General features: G+C 37.4%; 1 protein-coding gene across 1 annotated transcript in view; it reads left to right on the forward strand.

The window, feature by feature from the left end:
- Positions 1 to 2243: 2243 nt before the first annotated feature.
- Positions 2244 to 17525, forward strand: part of Usp39 (ubiquitin specific protease 39) — a 324799-nt gene continuing 309517 nt past the window's right edge. The window contains exon 1 of the mRNA XM_090370604.1: positions 2244 to 2441. Within this exon, the coding sequence (XP_090226730.1) occupies positions 2348 to 2441 (94 nt within the window). The 5' untranslated portion in view covers positions 2244 to 2347. The remainder of the gene's footprint in view (positions 2442 to 17525) is intronic.

Genomic DNA, 17525 nt, shown 5'->3' on the forward strand with positions numbered 1-17525 from the left:
TTCTGTGGTCCACAAAATGGACCACATAAAACATGTAGTTTGTTTATAGAGATGTTCTGTATGGCGAAATATGGCTTAAGTTGCTGATACGCTTAAAACCCTACAGCAACCCACCGACCAACCTTCTTCAGATGTGCGAAATGTGGAAATTGATTTGTAAGTTACTTAATTTGGGAAGAAATACATATGGTTTGGGTGTTCATGCCGAAAAATGGCGTCAGGCACCCCAGTGAGAAAGTGGCGACGACGAATTCCACAATCTCTACGACATATAGCTGCAAGCAATCTGGGTGCCGTTCGTAATCACCAATAACGATTGTATACCGAATTTGGTCTCTTACAACACCATAACACAAGCAAGGCGTGCAGTACAATGCTGGTCTAGATAGCACAGTGTAATCTCCGTCGTCCATCACACCTGGTGGAAAATATCCGAGTTTGAATCCCCTCAATGACTCGAGGAGTTTTTATGGGCTTTTTCACAATGTAGCTAAATTAGTTGGTGTTAACTTGTAGAATAGTTTCATTTCATAGAAACAGGCTTTTTTTTCGTTCAACAAACGGGAAGTCGATTACAGAGCACATGCAATTTATTACATACATTTTATATGGTGCAATATTGCTTAAGTTGCTGTTGCTCTTTTTAGTCCTCAGGAAATTTGACGACCTTCCCTTCACTCCCTTATCAATGTCATTTGGAAGAAAAATATAATGATGTCTCAGCACTGAAATACTCCAATGGTTCTGCTCCCCCCCCCCCCACAGCCCAAGATATGTCCATCTAGATATGACTATTTTGTGTTTCCTATCGTCTGGACACGCCTTGATCCACATGGAAGAACTGCAATTAATCCAATTTGCCCCATTTATGTAGTCTTTTATGAGAGAACAATATCAAACGCTTTACTGATGTCAAGGTAAATAATGTCAAGTTTGTTTCTTGCTTTAAGCTGTTTTATGACTTCGTTGTGATAACTAACTAAATTGATTGACTTCGGGTGGTGTAAACTGTCAGTGATTTCTCCTGCCACCATGAGAAATCCGACAATAACATCTCTGGAAATCGACCAGGTTTGCTCTACGTGTTATGGCGAGAACTCTTCGTGTTGCTCATATGCTTTTCTTATATACCGGTCGACCTACTTGTTTGCTGCAGAAGGTCCAATAGTCTCAGAAAATAGGGACTTTGACACTTTTTTGTAGTGTACTTACTACTTTGGTTGGTTCAATTGGCGATTGTTCAGTAAGCTGTCAGCGATTTCTCCAGTTGTTGTTGTAGAATACTAGTATAATCGGGGTTAAGGCCCTAATCGCCGATGCTCCTGAAGGCCTCTGTAAATTGCGTATGTTCCGTCGTCGATTTCTGTTTTCTGGACAAAAAACTCGAGTTTCCTGGAGAAAATACCACCATGAGAAATCTGACAACAACAGTTCTCTGGAAATAGTAGTAGTAGTAGTAGTAGTGGCATGTGATGCAAGAAAGCAAGTGTATGAGCTTATGAGCATCAGCCAAAAAAAAAAAAAAAAAAAATCACACCATTACCTCGAAATACCTGTCCAGTTCCGCCTTAAATGTATTTAACCTATCAACTTCCACAACGACAGATGGAAGTTTGTTCCAGCAATTAACCACCCGCTGGCTAAAGGCAAATTTCCGGACATCTATTCTACGTCTGTCTTAATTTGAATTTATGCCCCCTTAGGTTCATAATTTGAACAAGTGGAAGGATCCCATCAGAATTCAGCGTGCTCAACCCATTCAAGGCCTTATACACCTCAATCAGATCACCCTGCAGGTGCCTAGTCTCCAGCCACTGCAATTTGCAGAACTCTTGGTAAGAGGATCCCTTCATTTCCCTCACCAATCTTGTGCCCTTCTCTGTAAATAAGCCAAGTTAGCTCAACATATCATGACAAAACAAATAATTAGTGTAGGTCATACGCTTTTCTTCTATACCTCTCGACCCGCTTGGTTGCTGCATAAATGAGGTTGTTTAGATTATTTTTTGTAGTTAGGTGTATGACAAATTTGGGGCTATAAGGACATCGTAAGTGTTTAGTTTCGATGCCCGTATAGCCTCAAATTTGTTTTCTTTCCTTTTACTCATAGCGGAGTATAAAATGATTTTTTTTTGAGTTTTTGCATTTTTTGATTTATTGCATTAACTCGTGAAATTGTTTATAATTTTTAGTAGATTTGTCGGTCAAAACATGAGGTGGCACTGTAATGGCGGATACTCGTATTCTTGTGAATGTTTGTTTAGGAAAATTGTAGGATGTTAGTTTGTTATTTAAATTTCGGCAGCTTTATTGTTTAATTGATGTAATATTATTATCGTGTCCAGTTATGTCAAGTCACCACAGAAGATCTCGAAAGAGGAAGTTAGAAACATATTTCTTTGAGAACGATGACGAAAATGATATTCCAGTAATTCAGAAGAGTAAGTTCAATGATATGACAAATAAGTTTAGTAACTGTAATGTACTAGATGTCACAGAAGCATAACTCCCAAAACAAGCATTACAATTGAAATAATTGTATCTATACCTTTTTATTTGTTATACAATGATGTTAGATGATTATGCATTTTATTGATAATGAAATAAATTAAGGAAAAACTGTTTAGACGTTTATTTAGAAGTTACAGAAATCCTCTGTAGGCCTTTTTATTATGACCTAATGTTTAAAGTTAACATTTAGATAAGATGAAAAAAATATAGCAGCAAATACGATTGCAATACCATTAAGTTGTTTATAACATATATTAGTATTTTGTTGGCCCACCGTGAGCTATAATTACCACCTGCCCGGCAACCCAAAGGTCGCGGGTTCGATTCCCGCCTCGGGCTTGGATCAAAGTACTGCAAAAACCTTGGGAGGTGCAATATGGCCACAGAAGCCGATGCGCTAACAACTACCAAATCAAAAACAAAAAAAAAAAAAAAAAAATCATAAAACAATCCGTATTTGAAACAAGTTACAATAGCATACTAGAAATTATTAAATGATCATATAATGTTGTACTAACTTTGTAACTGATGCTATGTGGCAAGGTACAGTCATATTGGAAAACAATTTTATTTTCCTTGAAAGAGGTGTGGGGATTGGGTTTTTTTATCTTTTATTTCTTTCTTTTTTTATTTATATATATATATATATTATTTATCCCCTTTTTTTTTAACCCCTCCCACTTTAACACCTGACTTGATTGATTTCAGAAAATCCCAGACTCAAGGGGACCTCAATTATATTAGGTATTCTTCCGCTATACTGGCTGAGTTTCGGAATGACAGACACACACATGAATGTAGAATATAACATTGTTTATTGACATATCATACATAAGAAAACTTGCAATAACATTTAACTGAATACAATATTTAGTTGGAGACTTGTTATCATACTAACGTTTAAATGTGTATATATCGTGATAATTTTTTTTAACCCCTCCCACTTTAACACCTGACTTGATTGATTTCAGAAAATCCCAGACTCAAGGGGACCTCAATTATATTAGGTATTCTTCCGCTGTACTGGCTGAGTTTCGGAATGACAGACACACACATGAATGTAGAATATAACATTGTTTATTGACATATCATACATAAGAAAACTTGCAATAACATTTAACTGAATACAATATTTAGTTGGAGACTTGTTATCATACTAACGTTTAAATGTGTATATATCGTGATAATTTTTTTTAACCCCTCCCACTTTAACACCTGACTTGATTGATTTCAGAAAATCCCAGACTCAAGGGGACCTCAATTATATTAGGTATTCTTCCGCTGTACTGGCTGAGTTTCGGAATGACAGACACACACATGAATGTAGAATATAACATTGTTTATTGACATATCATACATAAGAAAACTTGCAATAACATTTAACTGAATACAATATTTAGTTGGAGACTTGTTATCATACTAACGTTTAAATGTGTATATATCGTGATATCAAATCAATCATTTCAGCAACAATTATCCATTTCTAATACATAATCTTATATATTATAACATTGTGTTTCTTCATGTTCTACATAGGCTTCAATAGGTCATGGTATTCACCTCACACAATCCCTCTCTCTCGACTCCTAAACAGTCCGTATAAATGAATGACCAACTATCAGCCAATGAGCTGGCTAACAAATTCATTAAGAGTTCATTTTCCAAAATTGTAAGGAAAGTACATTTATTCAATCAAACATTTCCTTATAGCCAGGTTAACAGTCAACATTAATCAACCAAATTAAATAGTACCCTTCCAATCAATTAATCCACAACTCCATAATAGCCTACCTGTTTAATCAATTCCTACTCCAATCAGATATATTCACCATAAATCAACATTCACAATAATTCAAAATTCAACTTTTAACTCTACACTAGTTAGGAAACCTTTACCCAATCGTTAACAATTCTTAATTACTTAATAGGTCATTTCTTTCTATCAAACATTAATGCAGAACTTCACTTCCAATTATAGGCTACTTACACCTTAATTACATTACTCTTATGCCACCCTCTAGGCTCATTATCTTTCTTTATGTATTACATTAGTACACTTATATATATATTTATCACTTAGACATCCCTCCATAACTATATAGCATACTCCTATAGTCCTTTCCTTACTAATTTAGGTTCATTTATTCTCAGAAAACTTCCTAACACTTACGTGATTTTCTGGGCTTTTCTCCTTGCTCGGTTTACTTTCCTATCTGCCTTAGGCGTGGACTGGGATGCGGAAGGTCGCCCATCCGGGGATCACGGCAATCTTTCTGATGTTTCCCTACCGGGTACTACGGGGCTGGATTTAATTCAGGATCCTATATTCTTTCTTAGTCTGCATTTTTTTCCGTGGACTGAGGTGCTTTCCGAGTAGGCCAGTCGCTCGACAGCTCATTTGATTAAACTTTACCTCTAGAATTCTCTGAGTGTTTTTCTCCTTTCTCCCTCCATACTGCTTCAATATCTACAAGTGAACATTCCTTCCTACTCTAGTCTTACCTAGAGTTCTTATCACAATTCTCCCGCTACAACTTCCATCTGCCCCAGGACTGCATCCACCACCCAAACTAGACCACCACTCTTTCCGAATCACCCCAAAAACAAAACTCCTCGAATCTGTCCAGTATCAATTTTTTTTCAGACCCTTCTCTACGTTCTCTCAAAAATCCCTCCGCTTTCTTCCTGGCCAATCGTTGACTTCCACATCCTTTCCTTCGTGATTCTTATTCGTCTCCTTTCATTTCCGTGGGCGTGTTTTTCCATCCTTTATGTCCGAACTTCCGTTGGTCTAGAAATTTCGGGATCATTCTAGAAGGTAAAACGTAAGTTCCGGTCAACTAAGAAAGTTTCAGCCCTTCTTTGTGACCTCACACTCACATCCATTACTACATCGCCCACACCTGCTAGTAGTCGCACCGTGAAATTTTTAAGAGGGCCACTTCCGCACTCAGTGCCCTTTCTATAGGGTATATGCTCCTGTCTTAAGTGGGATTTGTTTCGGTCTGTTACATTTACCGACTCGCTTAAGGAATCCTTTACAACCGAGATATAACTAACTGGGAGTGTCTGGAATAACCTTCAAATTCCAGTGTTTCCTAACCCATGATATTTGAGCTGAAAACTAACTATTTACTCTACAATTAACTCTCCCAATATTTAACAAGACTTTATTAATTATTATTGTAAGGATGGGTCCTTACAGAGGTCTCTGATGATGAGTAGAAGAATCCCCTTTAAAATATTTGTATAGTAGTCATCATTAACAGTACTATTTACAAAATGTATTCTACCCACTCCTTTGTTTGCTGTGCTTCCCCAAACCATCTGAAACGGTACTGTTTATTGAATAGTCAGGTTTATAACCTTTGTTATAAATATAGCACTGAATAGTGCTACATTTATAGCAAATACATTTCATGTGTATCACCTCTCCTCTTTGCCTCGTTCTGTTCTTGAAGTAGTGCTCGTTGGTCTACACAACAGATCCAGTCCCCTGTTTCCTGGCTACGGAGGCCACGGCGCCTCCGTAGCCAGGTGGGCAGGAGCAGCAGTGCGTAGCACACATTTCTTGATTAGACCGGGGTTCGAGCCTGTGACCACCAAATGCGGAGGATGCAGAAAGGTCAGGGAATGACCACCGCATATCCCCGGAGCAATATGGCCTTAGTTGCTAATGCTCCAAAAAACCAAATAACAAACAAACTGTTTCGGCCGAACTGTACTGAATGTAGCATTTACCATCTGATCTACAGAGGTTAAATTTAGATTCATTAGATAATGTTACATTCTTTGCTCAGTTTTCTATTTAGCATGTTCTTTAGCCCAGGTTAGTTGTTTTTGTGAATAAGCTTACGAGGTTCAGACCACTCATCTCAGCTCTTCATTGGACAGTTATATTGCTATTATTTACCATTGTATGTACCTTCTGCATGGATTTTAGGTCTGTGGAATGTGCACTTCAATCATGGAGCCATAGAACTATCCTGTGCTGTAGCACTTCTGTTTCAGCCCAGTTTCAGGTTTTCTTTTGTCAACTCTGGTCTCAAATTTCTTTTTAAGTTCACTCTACACAGTAGACTGGTTATAGCCAACTTTTGCAGCTGTATGTTAACTAGAAAAGCTCTCCCTATCAAGAACAGTGATTACGCTTTTATTGCTTGGAGTTAACTGAGTGTATACCACTGCTGAATAGGAAGTAGAGACAGAAGCTAGTAGATGCTTTTGTATAAATGATGATGCAATGTCACATTAGTTTACAGGATATGACATTTGAGATTACATAATATTACATATAGGGAGTTAAGGAAATATTAAATTTTAAGAGGGTGATTCAATTTATATGGCTGCCACTGTATATATTGCTAATATTTACACTGTATTATATTAAAGTTGTTATATTTAGAGAAATAGGTAGACAGAAATATGGATATTAGGGATAAACGAATGACACCATTAGATTTGACAAAAAAAAAAATATATAAGAAACATTTAAATATAAGCAAAGTTTTGTGTTATCACGAAAAAAAAAAAAAAAAAAACCACTCGCACTTGCATCGGGTGGGAATTCATTCCAGTTGATAAGAATAAATTTACTTTTAGTTTAAAGCAGGGTTTCCCAAAGTTTTTCAAGCGCAGACCGGTGTTTGCAGATTTTTTTTTTTTCGTGGGCCACCTATAGCTATTAATCAATGTATTTACAATAATTATACTCATAGGTTCAGAAAATAATAACACTATCATTAGGACATTTAACCAGTAATAATGCAATTAGGTATTCATTAACATCAGTAAATATAAATAAAAGATAGGTAAATCATTTCTTTGTATTATCAAAAGCTTACATAAAATTAACATATTTTAGGAAAGGAAATTTTCTTATAGTTTTATGTAGGTATATTTCAAATAATTGTTTGCGGAATGGTATTTTCTTTTCGCGGACTGGTACTGGGCCGTGGACTACGCTTTGGGAAACCATGGTTTAAAGCATAATATTTTTAAACTGCACAATAGTTTTCAAAAATAACGATGGTCATTACCAGTTAGAAATTTTGAGCACATTTGTAATTAATTGAGCCACCTGCTTGTGAAAAGTAACCAGATCTGAAGTAAACAAAACTTTAGCGAAACTGGTGATAGCACTGGCGGGATAAGTTTTTTTGGTAGCAAAGGCGCTAGTTTGAAAGATTTGTTTGAAATTTCTAATAAATATTACATTTAATATTAAATTGTTTCTTATTTTCATTTTGATGCCTTATGCTTGTATTTCACTACGTACTGTCTATGTACATAGTCATATTATGAAGGTACATATAATACATACATAGACAAAATTTTGGACTAGTTTTTCTTATATATTTCATACTTTGGAATGGAACCACTTTATTACTATGGTAGCCATAACTCAGTATTTGTGTTTTCGGTATTCGCGACATTTCTCAGGAACGTAGCCCCCGCGAATAGCGGGGGTTTACTGTATATCATTTTGCCTAGAAATCGGAGTGTCACCAAACATAAGCATAGGAGCAGAAGAATCCTTTTTGCGAGATATAAGAAAAGACTGAGTTTTAGAAGGATTGAAATCAACTAAGTTGTCTTTGCCCCACTGGAGAATTACCTGAAGATCCGCATTTAAGGAATTGGTAGCAGATTTTAGAGAAGTTGAAGCTGATTGAGCTTGGCAAGGTTTCTCAAAATGGAAAGTGGAATGCAATGTGCTATCATCGGCAAAACTATGGATAGGATTTCCAGTCAATGGAAGAAGGTCATTAATATATAAGAGGAAAAGAACTGAACCTTGGGGAACACCGGCATTAGTGAAGAAGTTAGAAGACAGAGAGCCATCTGCCATCACCCTCAGTGAGTGATCAGAGAGAAAACTGGATAACTAATTACAAAAAACAGTTGTCAAACCATAAGATGGAATTTGGTTAGAAGACCTTTATGCCAAACACGATCGAAAGCCTTTGAGATGTCAAGAGCAACTACCTGCGTTTCACCAAACCTTTCCATTGAGTTAGTCCACAAATGGGTAACATAAGCCAGAATATTACCAGTGGATCGGCACTGACGGAATCCATACTGGCGATCATTGATCAGATGGTAGGTTTCTAGGTAGTTTAAGAGTTGGCGGTTAATTGATTTCTCCATTACATTAGAAAGAGTAGAAGTAATTGCAATGGGACGATAATTGGATGGGAGGGATTTGTCACCCTTTTGAAGAACTGGCTGGATATGAGGAAATTTCCAAGCAGAAGGAAAAACACCTTTGGAATAAGAAAGTGAAAAAAGGCAGAAAAGGATAGGAGTAAGTTCAGGAGCACTGGCTTTGAGAACAAGTGGAGAAATACCATCGGGACCTGGAGCTTTTTTAGTATCAAGATTCGTCAAAATCCTTCTGACATCCTTTTGACGGAAGACCACAGGAGGCATTGAATGGAGTGTGTTGGGAATGGTGGGAGGTGTTTTACCAAGATCGTTAATACATAAGTTGAAAGAAAAATGGGATGCTAGCAGGTCAGCTTTATCCTTGGCTGAAGTGACAACAGACCATCTGGTTTGGACAGAGGTGGGAGCAGAGATGGGCAAAAGTTGTGGCCAATAGCTTTGGCAAGAGACTAGAATGCTTGGCTACCATTAGGGCAAGAAGCGAGTTTTCTACTCTTAGCCTGTTCAAACTCTAGTTTGGACTGATTAATAGCTGCTTTACAATTGTTGCGAGCTTTGGTGTAGGCTGAAAATGAAACTGAAGAATTAGAAACAAGCCAATTACGATATGCAACATTCTTCTCTTAAATAGCCTTAGCACATTTATTGGAAAACCAAGGTTTAGATAAAGGACGAGATTTTAAAGTGTAGTGTGGGATAAAGGATTCCATTCCTGCAAGAATAATTTCACTGACACGATCTGAGCAAACGTTGACATTAGAACTTTTGAAACAGTAATCTGACTAAGGAAAAGAAGAAAAGAAGTCTAGTAGGTCATCCAATTTTGCATTCTTGTAATGCCAAACAATACGAGTTTGGGAATAGCCATGAGATAAAGGTTCCATTGGAGAAGAGTCGGTCATCAAATTGTGATCTGAAGTGCCTAAAGGACCTCTCACTTTGACCGTGTACTTAGAAGGGTTGTTTGTGAGAAAAAGATCAAGCATATTGGCTGTATGAATAGGATTGTCCGGTATTCGTTTAGGTAAATGAACAATTTGTGCAAGATCATTAGTAATTGCAAAAGCCTCAACATCTCGACCAGCTGGGTCGGTGTGACTAGAAAACGGAAGCCATCTGGAGTTGTGAACATTGAAATCACCAAGGAAAATTACCTCACTGTTAGGAAAGTTGGACTGGAGAAAGTCAAGTTGGACTGGAGAAAGTCAAGCTGCAAAGAAAGGAAGTCAAAGAGCTCCAAGTGATTAGTGGAGTTGGGAGAATGGTAGAGACAACAGATGAATTTGACACAATGAGGTAGATAGAATTTAAGCCAGAGGAGATAGAGAGGAGATTCCAAATTGCCAAGTTTCTGACATGGAATATCAGAACGGACATAATGGTTCTCTGTGTACTGTATAATGCAATGATTCAAAACTATATTTGGAGCAATTTCCTTTATTTTGCCTTTTAAAGCTTTACTTTATTCTGTTAATGTAGCCCACCATCAGTACAAATCGCAAAGCAGTTGTTCCACTTTAGACAATATTTGTTTGAAAGAAAATATGTATAACATCAAAAATCTCGCCCGTTGTTGCAAAGCAAAATAGAAAATTCTCCAAAATATCCCATTGTAGCAGTATCTGACATATACAGTTAAGTTGAGCAAGGTTTTAAATATCTGTGAATTCATCTAAGTCTATTGCAAAAATTTGACTTTTTCTCTATCGATTTAGTAAATATTGAATTTTATGTCGTTTGCGATAACTCTGTCTCTGGATAGAGGAATGGCATTAAAATCGTTGCTGTACTTTTCTCCATGCATAATTAAAACCATTTTTTTTTCAGCAGGGAGAATAAGGGATTCAGCAATAGTATGTGATTTAAATTTTTTTCCTATTAAATATGAAACTTCCAGTGATGCTCTAAAAGCTTTACAAGGAACTGTAGTGTTTCTTCATGAAAGATTTCAGACCTTGTGTGGCGTCGGCGTGTCTTTTGAACAAGGATTCAGTTTTTTTCATTATCTCTGGATGTTTCGTATGTCTTTTTAATTTAATAGGGTTCATGTTTTTGTTAGCTAGTTTGTCGTTACATTACGCAAGCAACATGTTGCTCATCATCAACAACACTGTTAGTAAAGCCGTACTTCATAAATTCTTGGTATTTTCTATTCTTTTTTATTCTTTTTGATTTGGAATATGATGGCTTTCTGCTAGAAATTGGTGGTTGCACTAACTTGAAATAATGTTAGTGTCCAAATTTTAACATGATACATCTTACTTTTTCAGCTTCTGATGTATCTGTAGCAACATTATTGTCGTCACTCCTCGACTGGTTTATTCTGATTACTGAATCGTTCATGGTAAAATATATAAGAATGTATATATATTTTTTTCTTCTTAAAAACAATGATAATATAAAAAGTAACAGAAGAATGAAAACCACATCCAAGTTGACGTGAAAGCACCGAATTAAGAAGTAGAATAAAGTGTGCGTGCAACAGACTTTCTATTTACTGCCACCACATTCGCACCTCTGGCCTTTAGGCAATTTCAGAAATTTTTGCTGTAGGAATCACGAATTAAGAGCTAGAGGGATTACGGTTCAGCAATTGAGTAGTACTGAGAAGTATTAATACACACTGAGAAGTCATGCTAGTCAGCTGCTTTCTGTTTATCCATAGCTAGTGAGAAAATTAAGCCATATTATCCACAAGGACAGTAAGTAAGAAAGCCACCTGCATCACATGTGAAAGCACCCTAAAAAATGAGTGGCAATAGGGTTCCTTTGTATCTCATACTTCGTTCCAGTAGTAAGGTCTCTATACCTAAAGTATTGAAAAAGTAATTTTAACAACAGGTTTTCTGTCTTTGATGTACACAAAAACTAAATTTATTTAAAAATTGTCGCTACCCATTTAATTTATTCCGCAACCTCTTTTGGGGTCGTTCCCATAGTTTGCGCACCATTGTATTGGATGACTGTTTTCTAGATCAGAATGTTAGAAAAGCAATACTCTTGATCAGATTAAAAGCAGTGACTCTTGCATTAAGCACCTGCAGGTAAATAACTTCCTTGGGTGGCAGTGATCACAGTGTGCTGATGGGACTTAAAACACAACTACTCTCAAGAATAAAGGAAGTGCTTTTACTTCTGTAATGGTGACTACAGTGATCTCAGGCAGTTTTTAAATTCTATGCAGTGGACAACTGATGATGTTACCGATAGCAAATTCTAAATTGAAAGCATTCAGGGAAGTAATCATAGAATCTACTAGACTTTTTATACTAATGAAGAAATATGGTTTGGGTTAGATCTAAATGGATGTCATATAAACTATTGAGACAAGTTGCAGAGAATCAAAATGCATATTATGTATCATATGTTATAGAAGCCTATGGTACATATAAATTAGTTTGTAACCAAGTCACAAAGGAAGCTATGCCAGCCACGGCAGATTATCAGATGTCTCTGTCCTTGACATCTGAAAAAAAAAAAAAAAAAAAAAAGAATAGCAGCAAAGACTTCTGTGCCTATATTAACCGTAGAAGGAAGGGTTTGAATCACATTGAGCCACTTGATGTCAATAGGTTAACTGCTAATAATCCTGCTCAGATTGCTGAGAAATTGAATAGATATTTGGCAACTACATTCATACATGAGGAATTATTTAGAGAAGGGATGTCACAAGTTTATCAAACATTGCTGGTTAAATATTTTTTCAGTTAAATATTTCAGCTAAATTAAGAAAGGCACTTGGGGTGTTGGGAACTATTGATATATATAAAGACTTCTATGCTTATATTGGCTTTAACATTAGTTGAGGCATAAAATGCAAGAAAGCAAGCTTATATAACATCAGCCAAAAAAAATAATAATAAAAAAAAAAAAACCTTCCCATTTCGCGTATCCAGTCACTCCAAATGTTTGTCTAGTTTAGTCTTAATTTTATTTAAGCTATCAACTTCAGATGGAAGTCTGTTCCAGCAATCAACTATCCACTGGATAAAGGCAAACTTCCGCACATCTATTCTACAATTGTCTTTCCTCAGTTTGAATCTGTGCTCCCTCAGGTTCTTAATCTGAGCAAGCGTAAGTATCCCATCACCATTGAGCCTGCTCAAACCATTCAAGGCCTTATACACCTCGATCAGATCACCTCGCAGGTGCCTAGTCTCCAGATGCTGCAACTTGCAGAACTTAAACCTCTCTTGGTAAAACACCCCTTTGTTTCTCTCACCAATCTTGTTGCCCTTCTCTGTACTCTTTCTATCAACTCTACATCCCTCCTGAAATGAGGCTACAGACCTGTACGCAGTACTGGCAGAAAGGTCTTGTCTGACCATTGCCTTATACAAAGGGATAATCACCTCCTTTTCTCTGCAAGCAAAATTCCTATATATATCATTGACAAAACTCCATGACCTGCTCTGGCAGCCCATCTGCACTGCTCAGAGAACTTCATATCTGACCCCAGGTCTTTTTCATTCTCCACCTCCCTGAGAGTACTACACAGTTGGCACTTTTCTCTTGGGTTACTGCTACCCATATGCAGTACTTTGCATTTATTTTAGTTGCCACTTCTCAGCCTATCTGCCGAATTTTTCTAGATCCTGTTGCAGTAGCACACTGTCTTTACTGTTATTAACAACCGGGCCAACCTTTGTATCATCTGCAAACTTGGACATTAAGCGTGATATACCTTCATTGATAAATACACAAAACAATGAGCCCAGCACTGAACCCTGTTGGACTCACTAATAACATTAGTCCACATAAAGCAGTGTCCATTTATTACCACTCTCTGCTGTCTCCCACTCAGTCATCCTTTTGTCCATTGCAGCAACTTGCCCTTAATACCATACCACTCCAATTTGTAAAGCAGTCTTCTGTGTGCAGTGGTATCAAAAGCTTTCCTGAAATCTAAGTATATGATATAAAAATTATTTTAAATTATTTTAGATATCAAAATTAACAGTAGAAAGAAGAAGTTGAATCACTTTGGCCCACTTGATGTTTATGGGTTAACTGTTCAGGTTGTGGACAAATTGAATACGTATTTTGCATCTACATTTACACATGAGGAATTCTTTAGGGTAGGGGAGGCCAGAAGTTTATCAAACTCTGAATTGTTAAATGACTTTGTGATGACTGAACAGAAAGTGGAGGAGAAATTTTTGATGTTGGACTTCAAAGCTGGTGCCTTCCTTGCACTACAAGGCTAAAACTGAGGCACTTGGGGCAGATGGAATCTATCCAGTTATATTGAGGGATCAAACCCTTAGCCATACTTATGAGAGCATCATTGGATTCAGCAGAGGTCCCTACGGAGTGGAGAAGTGCGAATATAGCTACTATTCATAAAGGGGGGATCAAAAAAGCAACATGAGTAATTACTGATGTGTTAGCTTATTGTCTGTTCCAGGGAAAATAATGGAATCACTAGTTAAAGAACTAATGCAGGACTATATGAACAGGCATGCAATTATACTGCAATCACAGCATGAATTTGTCAAGAGGTGGTCTTGTCTAAGCAGTCTGATTGTTTATTATGATGCAGTGACCAAGGAGCTGGATGCAGAAATTAATTTTGACATCATATACTTGGATTTCAGGAGGCTTTTGGTACTGTTGCACATGGAAGGCTGCTGTACAAACTGGAGCAATACGGCATTAAGAGCAAGTTACTGCTATGGTTAAGTGGGAGAAGACAGAGAGTGGTTATCACTGGGCACTGCTCTTTGTGGAGTTTGCCAGGGTTCAGTGCTAGGTTCATAGTTGTTTTCAATATTTATCAGTGATATTGATGAAGGTATATCTGGCTTAAAGTCTAAGTTTGCAAATGATACAAATGTTGGCAATGTGGTTAACAATAGTCATCTGGGTGAGCTACTGCAACAAGATCTAGAAAATTGGGTTGATGGGCTGAGATATGACGGTTGAAGTTGACAAATGCACAGTATTGCACATGGAGAGCAGTACTTTGCATATCAGCTGTGTATTACTGCACTCAAGGTAATGGAGAATGAAAAAGACCTGTGGGTAATTGTGTAGTCAAACATCAAAATCTCTGAGCAGTGTAGATATATTGCCAGGACAGCTCATGGAGTTTTGTCAATGATATTAGCTTGGGGGATTCACAGACTAATTGTTTAACAGTAGCTGCAGGCAGAGGTGGAAGTGATTCTTGTACTTCTTCTATTGGAATGAGCAGCAGCCTGGAAAGCAAGTTACTGGGGATTTCAGGAATTGCTTGGAGTCATCATGAAACAAGTAAATACATGGACTGTGTTAGGGTAACTAAGAGTAAGAACAGGTGCATGTATACTTGAATGTACACCAGTGCTGGGAGTATAGTAAATAAATTTGATGAATTTGAAGTGCTGTTCAAGACATCAAAGGCGGATATTGTTGGGATATCAAAGACATGGTGTTACACAGAAATAAGGAATGCAGAATTGGAATTTGGAGAGTACAATGTGTATAGAAAGGATAAACAGGAAGGAAGGAGTAGGGGGTTATGCTGTTAATTAAGAAACATAAAATCTAAGGGCTAAGCAGTGCATCCAGTTGACATTGGTGAACATGCAATATTGAGTCAGTTTGTTGTGAAATAAGCACTCTGGGTAGGAGTGTATTATAGGACAAATGACTCTGTTGAGTAAAATGAGCAGCTAACAGAGAAATAAAGTGGGCCAGTAAATAAGTGTCTTATAATGGGGGGGATTTTAACCTCCCAGATATTGACTGGAACTTTTTTTTTTATGAAAACCCCAAACACGATAGGTATTAAAACTTATATTACTTAACTATTTCCCTGCAAAACGATAGGCTTTTCTATGTAAATATATTTATTCATTCCAAAATTCGGTTAATATGTATTACAAAGTTCGTTTTCACCTTTTTTTTATTGCCCCTATTATTGCCTTTGGCCTCCTGGGTCCCCACTTTCCAAAGGATGGCACTGACTTGTTAGAAACAGGAGCAAACATTGTCAGTACTTTCATAAGGGGACAACACCTGGTCATGGTTAATCTTGATTGAGAAAGCTTTCGATACCACTTGGTGGCGTGATGTTATTCAAGATCTTAATTTTTTTGGTTTGAGAGGCCAGTTATCTCAATTTGTATGAAACTTCATATGCCACAGAACATTTCAGGATAGTTAATCAAAATCATTTGAACAAGAGGAGGGTACCACAGGGTTCCATCTCAGTGCAACATTATTTACCATAAGAATTACAAGCACAACATAGAACATTCCAAAAATGATTGAATCGTATATGTTTTGTTTTCTGATGACTTCCTTATCCATTGCTAGTCACAAACTACTCTGCCCAACAAAATTAACAGAACAAAATATTTTTAATGAATATTTTATTGTCAACAGACGAATAATTCATATAGTAGACATCCTGGCATGCAAATTTCGAATATGCAATAAAAATGGATCTACCACCTTACAGAGCTGCACATTATGTAAATTATTCATGCCTATAAAAACACAGGTTGTGATCCAATCATTTTATTCCTGTTCCTTGGCTTGCTCAGTGGGATAGCTACATCTCCAGTACTCAGGATGGCAGGTCATCATCATTTAGATGATTCTTTGAGATGCCAAGCCATTGGACAACTTCTTGGTTTAATGAAGCTGTGCATTTTGTGAAATTTTGTAAAGTAATTTGTATTTTCTTATCTACTTGCATTTTTTTTTTTTTTTTTTTGCCAGTGCATGAAAAGCCTATGGTTTCCTTGCACTGTATGTCAAATACTGTTACTACTACTAATGTGTCATGCAGTGTTGTGTTTGCACTATGGAAGCAGTTTCAGGAGACAGGAACCATTACAAAAAAGAGCTGGCCAATGTCGCCTGAGGGCTACATCAATCAGAATAGGCTGCTGTCTGGCTCCAGTCCTGTCATCGCTGTCTCTTGAGGTTGCTACAGCCACAGGTGAAAACATTTACAACTGGGCTGTGTTAAGAAGGCTCAATTCAAGTAGAGTCTACACAAGGAAGCCAGTGGTTTGTACCCCATTAATCCAAAACCACCACAGAGCTCATCGAAATTGGTGCCATGAACATGTGACTTGGAGCCCTGACAAACGTGGTACAGTTCTGTTCTGTGATGTGTCCTGTTTTAGCTTACAAACAGATTCTAGATGTTATTTCATCTGGAGATAATGAGGAATGCGGTACCATCTCTCGAACATCAGAGAAAGGGACACATGGTGGAGGTGGTATTCTTGTGTGGGCCAGAATAGTGATCAGTGGCCGAACCAATCCGTGTTTTTGATAGGGGTCCTGTACTGAGAACAGATCCTGGAATCCTGTGTCTGATTTTTTAGGGATGCGGTTGGTCCACATTTTATTTTCATGCATGACAACACCAGTGCATGTAGAGCTCAAGTGGTGAAAGAATATCTTGAAACTAAAGATGTCCAACGACTGATTGAACACGTGTGTGATGCCCTTGGACATTGCATTGCATTGCATTGCAGACTGACAACCAACTCTTCGGTCACTTGGTGAGCTAAGGTCTGCGCTGGTGGAAGAATGGGATTTGTTGTTACAGAATCTTATGGCGACTCTCATATTGAGCGTGGTTTACTGCTGTCATGGCTGTTTAGCTGTTGGAGGGGGATCATATGCTGTACTGATGTCATGTGACCATATTTTTGAGCATCTTATATCAATTTCTGTAATGTCAACTTTTTGGTAATTCTTGTACAACTCCTATAAATGGCCCTTATACCTGTCCAAAGTTTCTGGCTGTCTCCTGATTTCATCATTATTCTATGGTACACTACCCTGCCAAATTTTGTTCTGCTTCATTACAAGCTGCATGAGTTACACCACACTTTCTG

This window comes from Mastigoproctus giganteus, chromosome 3 (genome assembly GCF_048544385.1).
Source record: "Mastigoproctus giganteus isolate SK-2022 chromosome 3, ASM4854438v1, whole genome shotgun sequence".
In the NCBI taxonomy this organism is placed as follows: Eukaryota; Metazoa; Arthropoda; class Arachnida; order Uropygi; family Thelyphonidae; genus Mastigoproctus; species Mastigoproctus giganteus.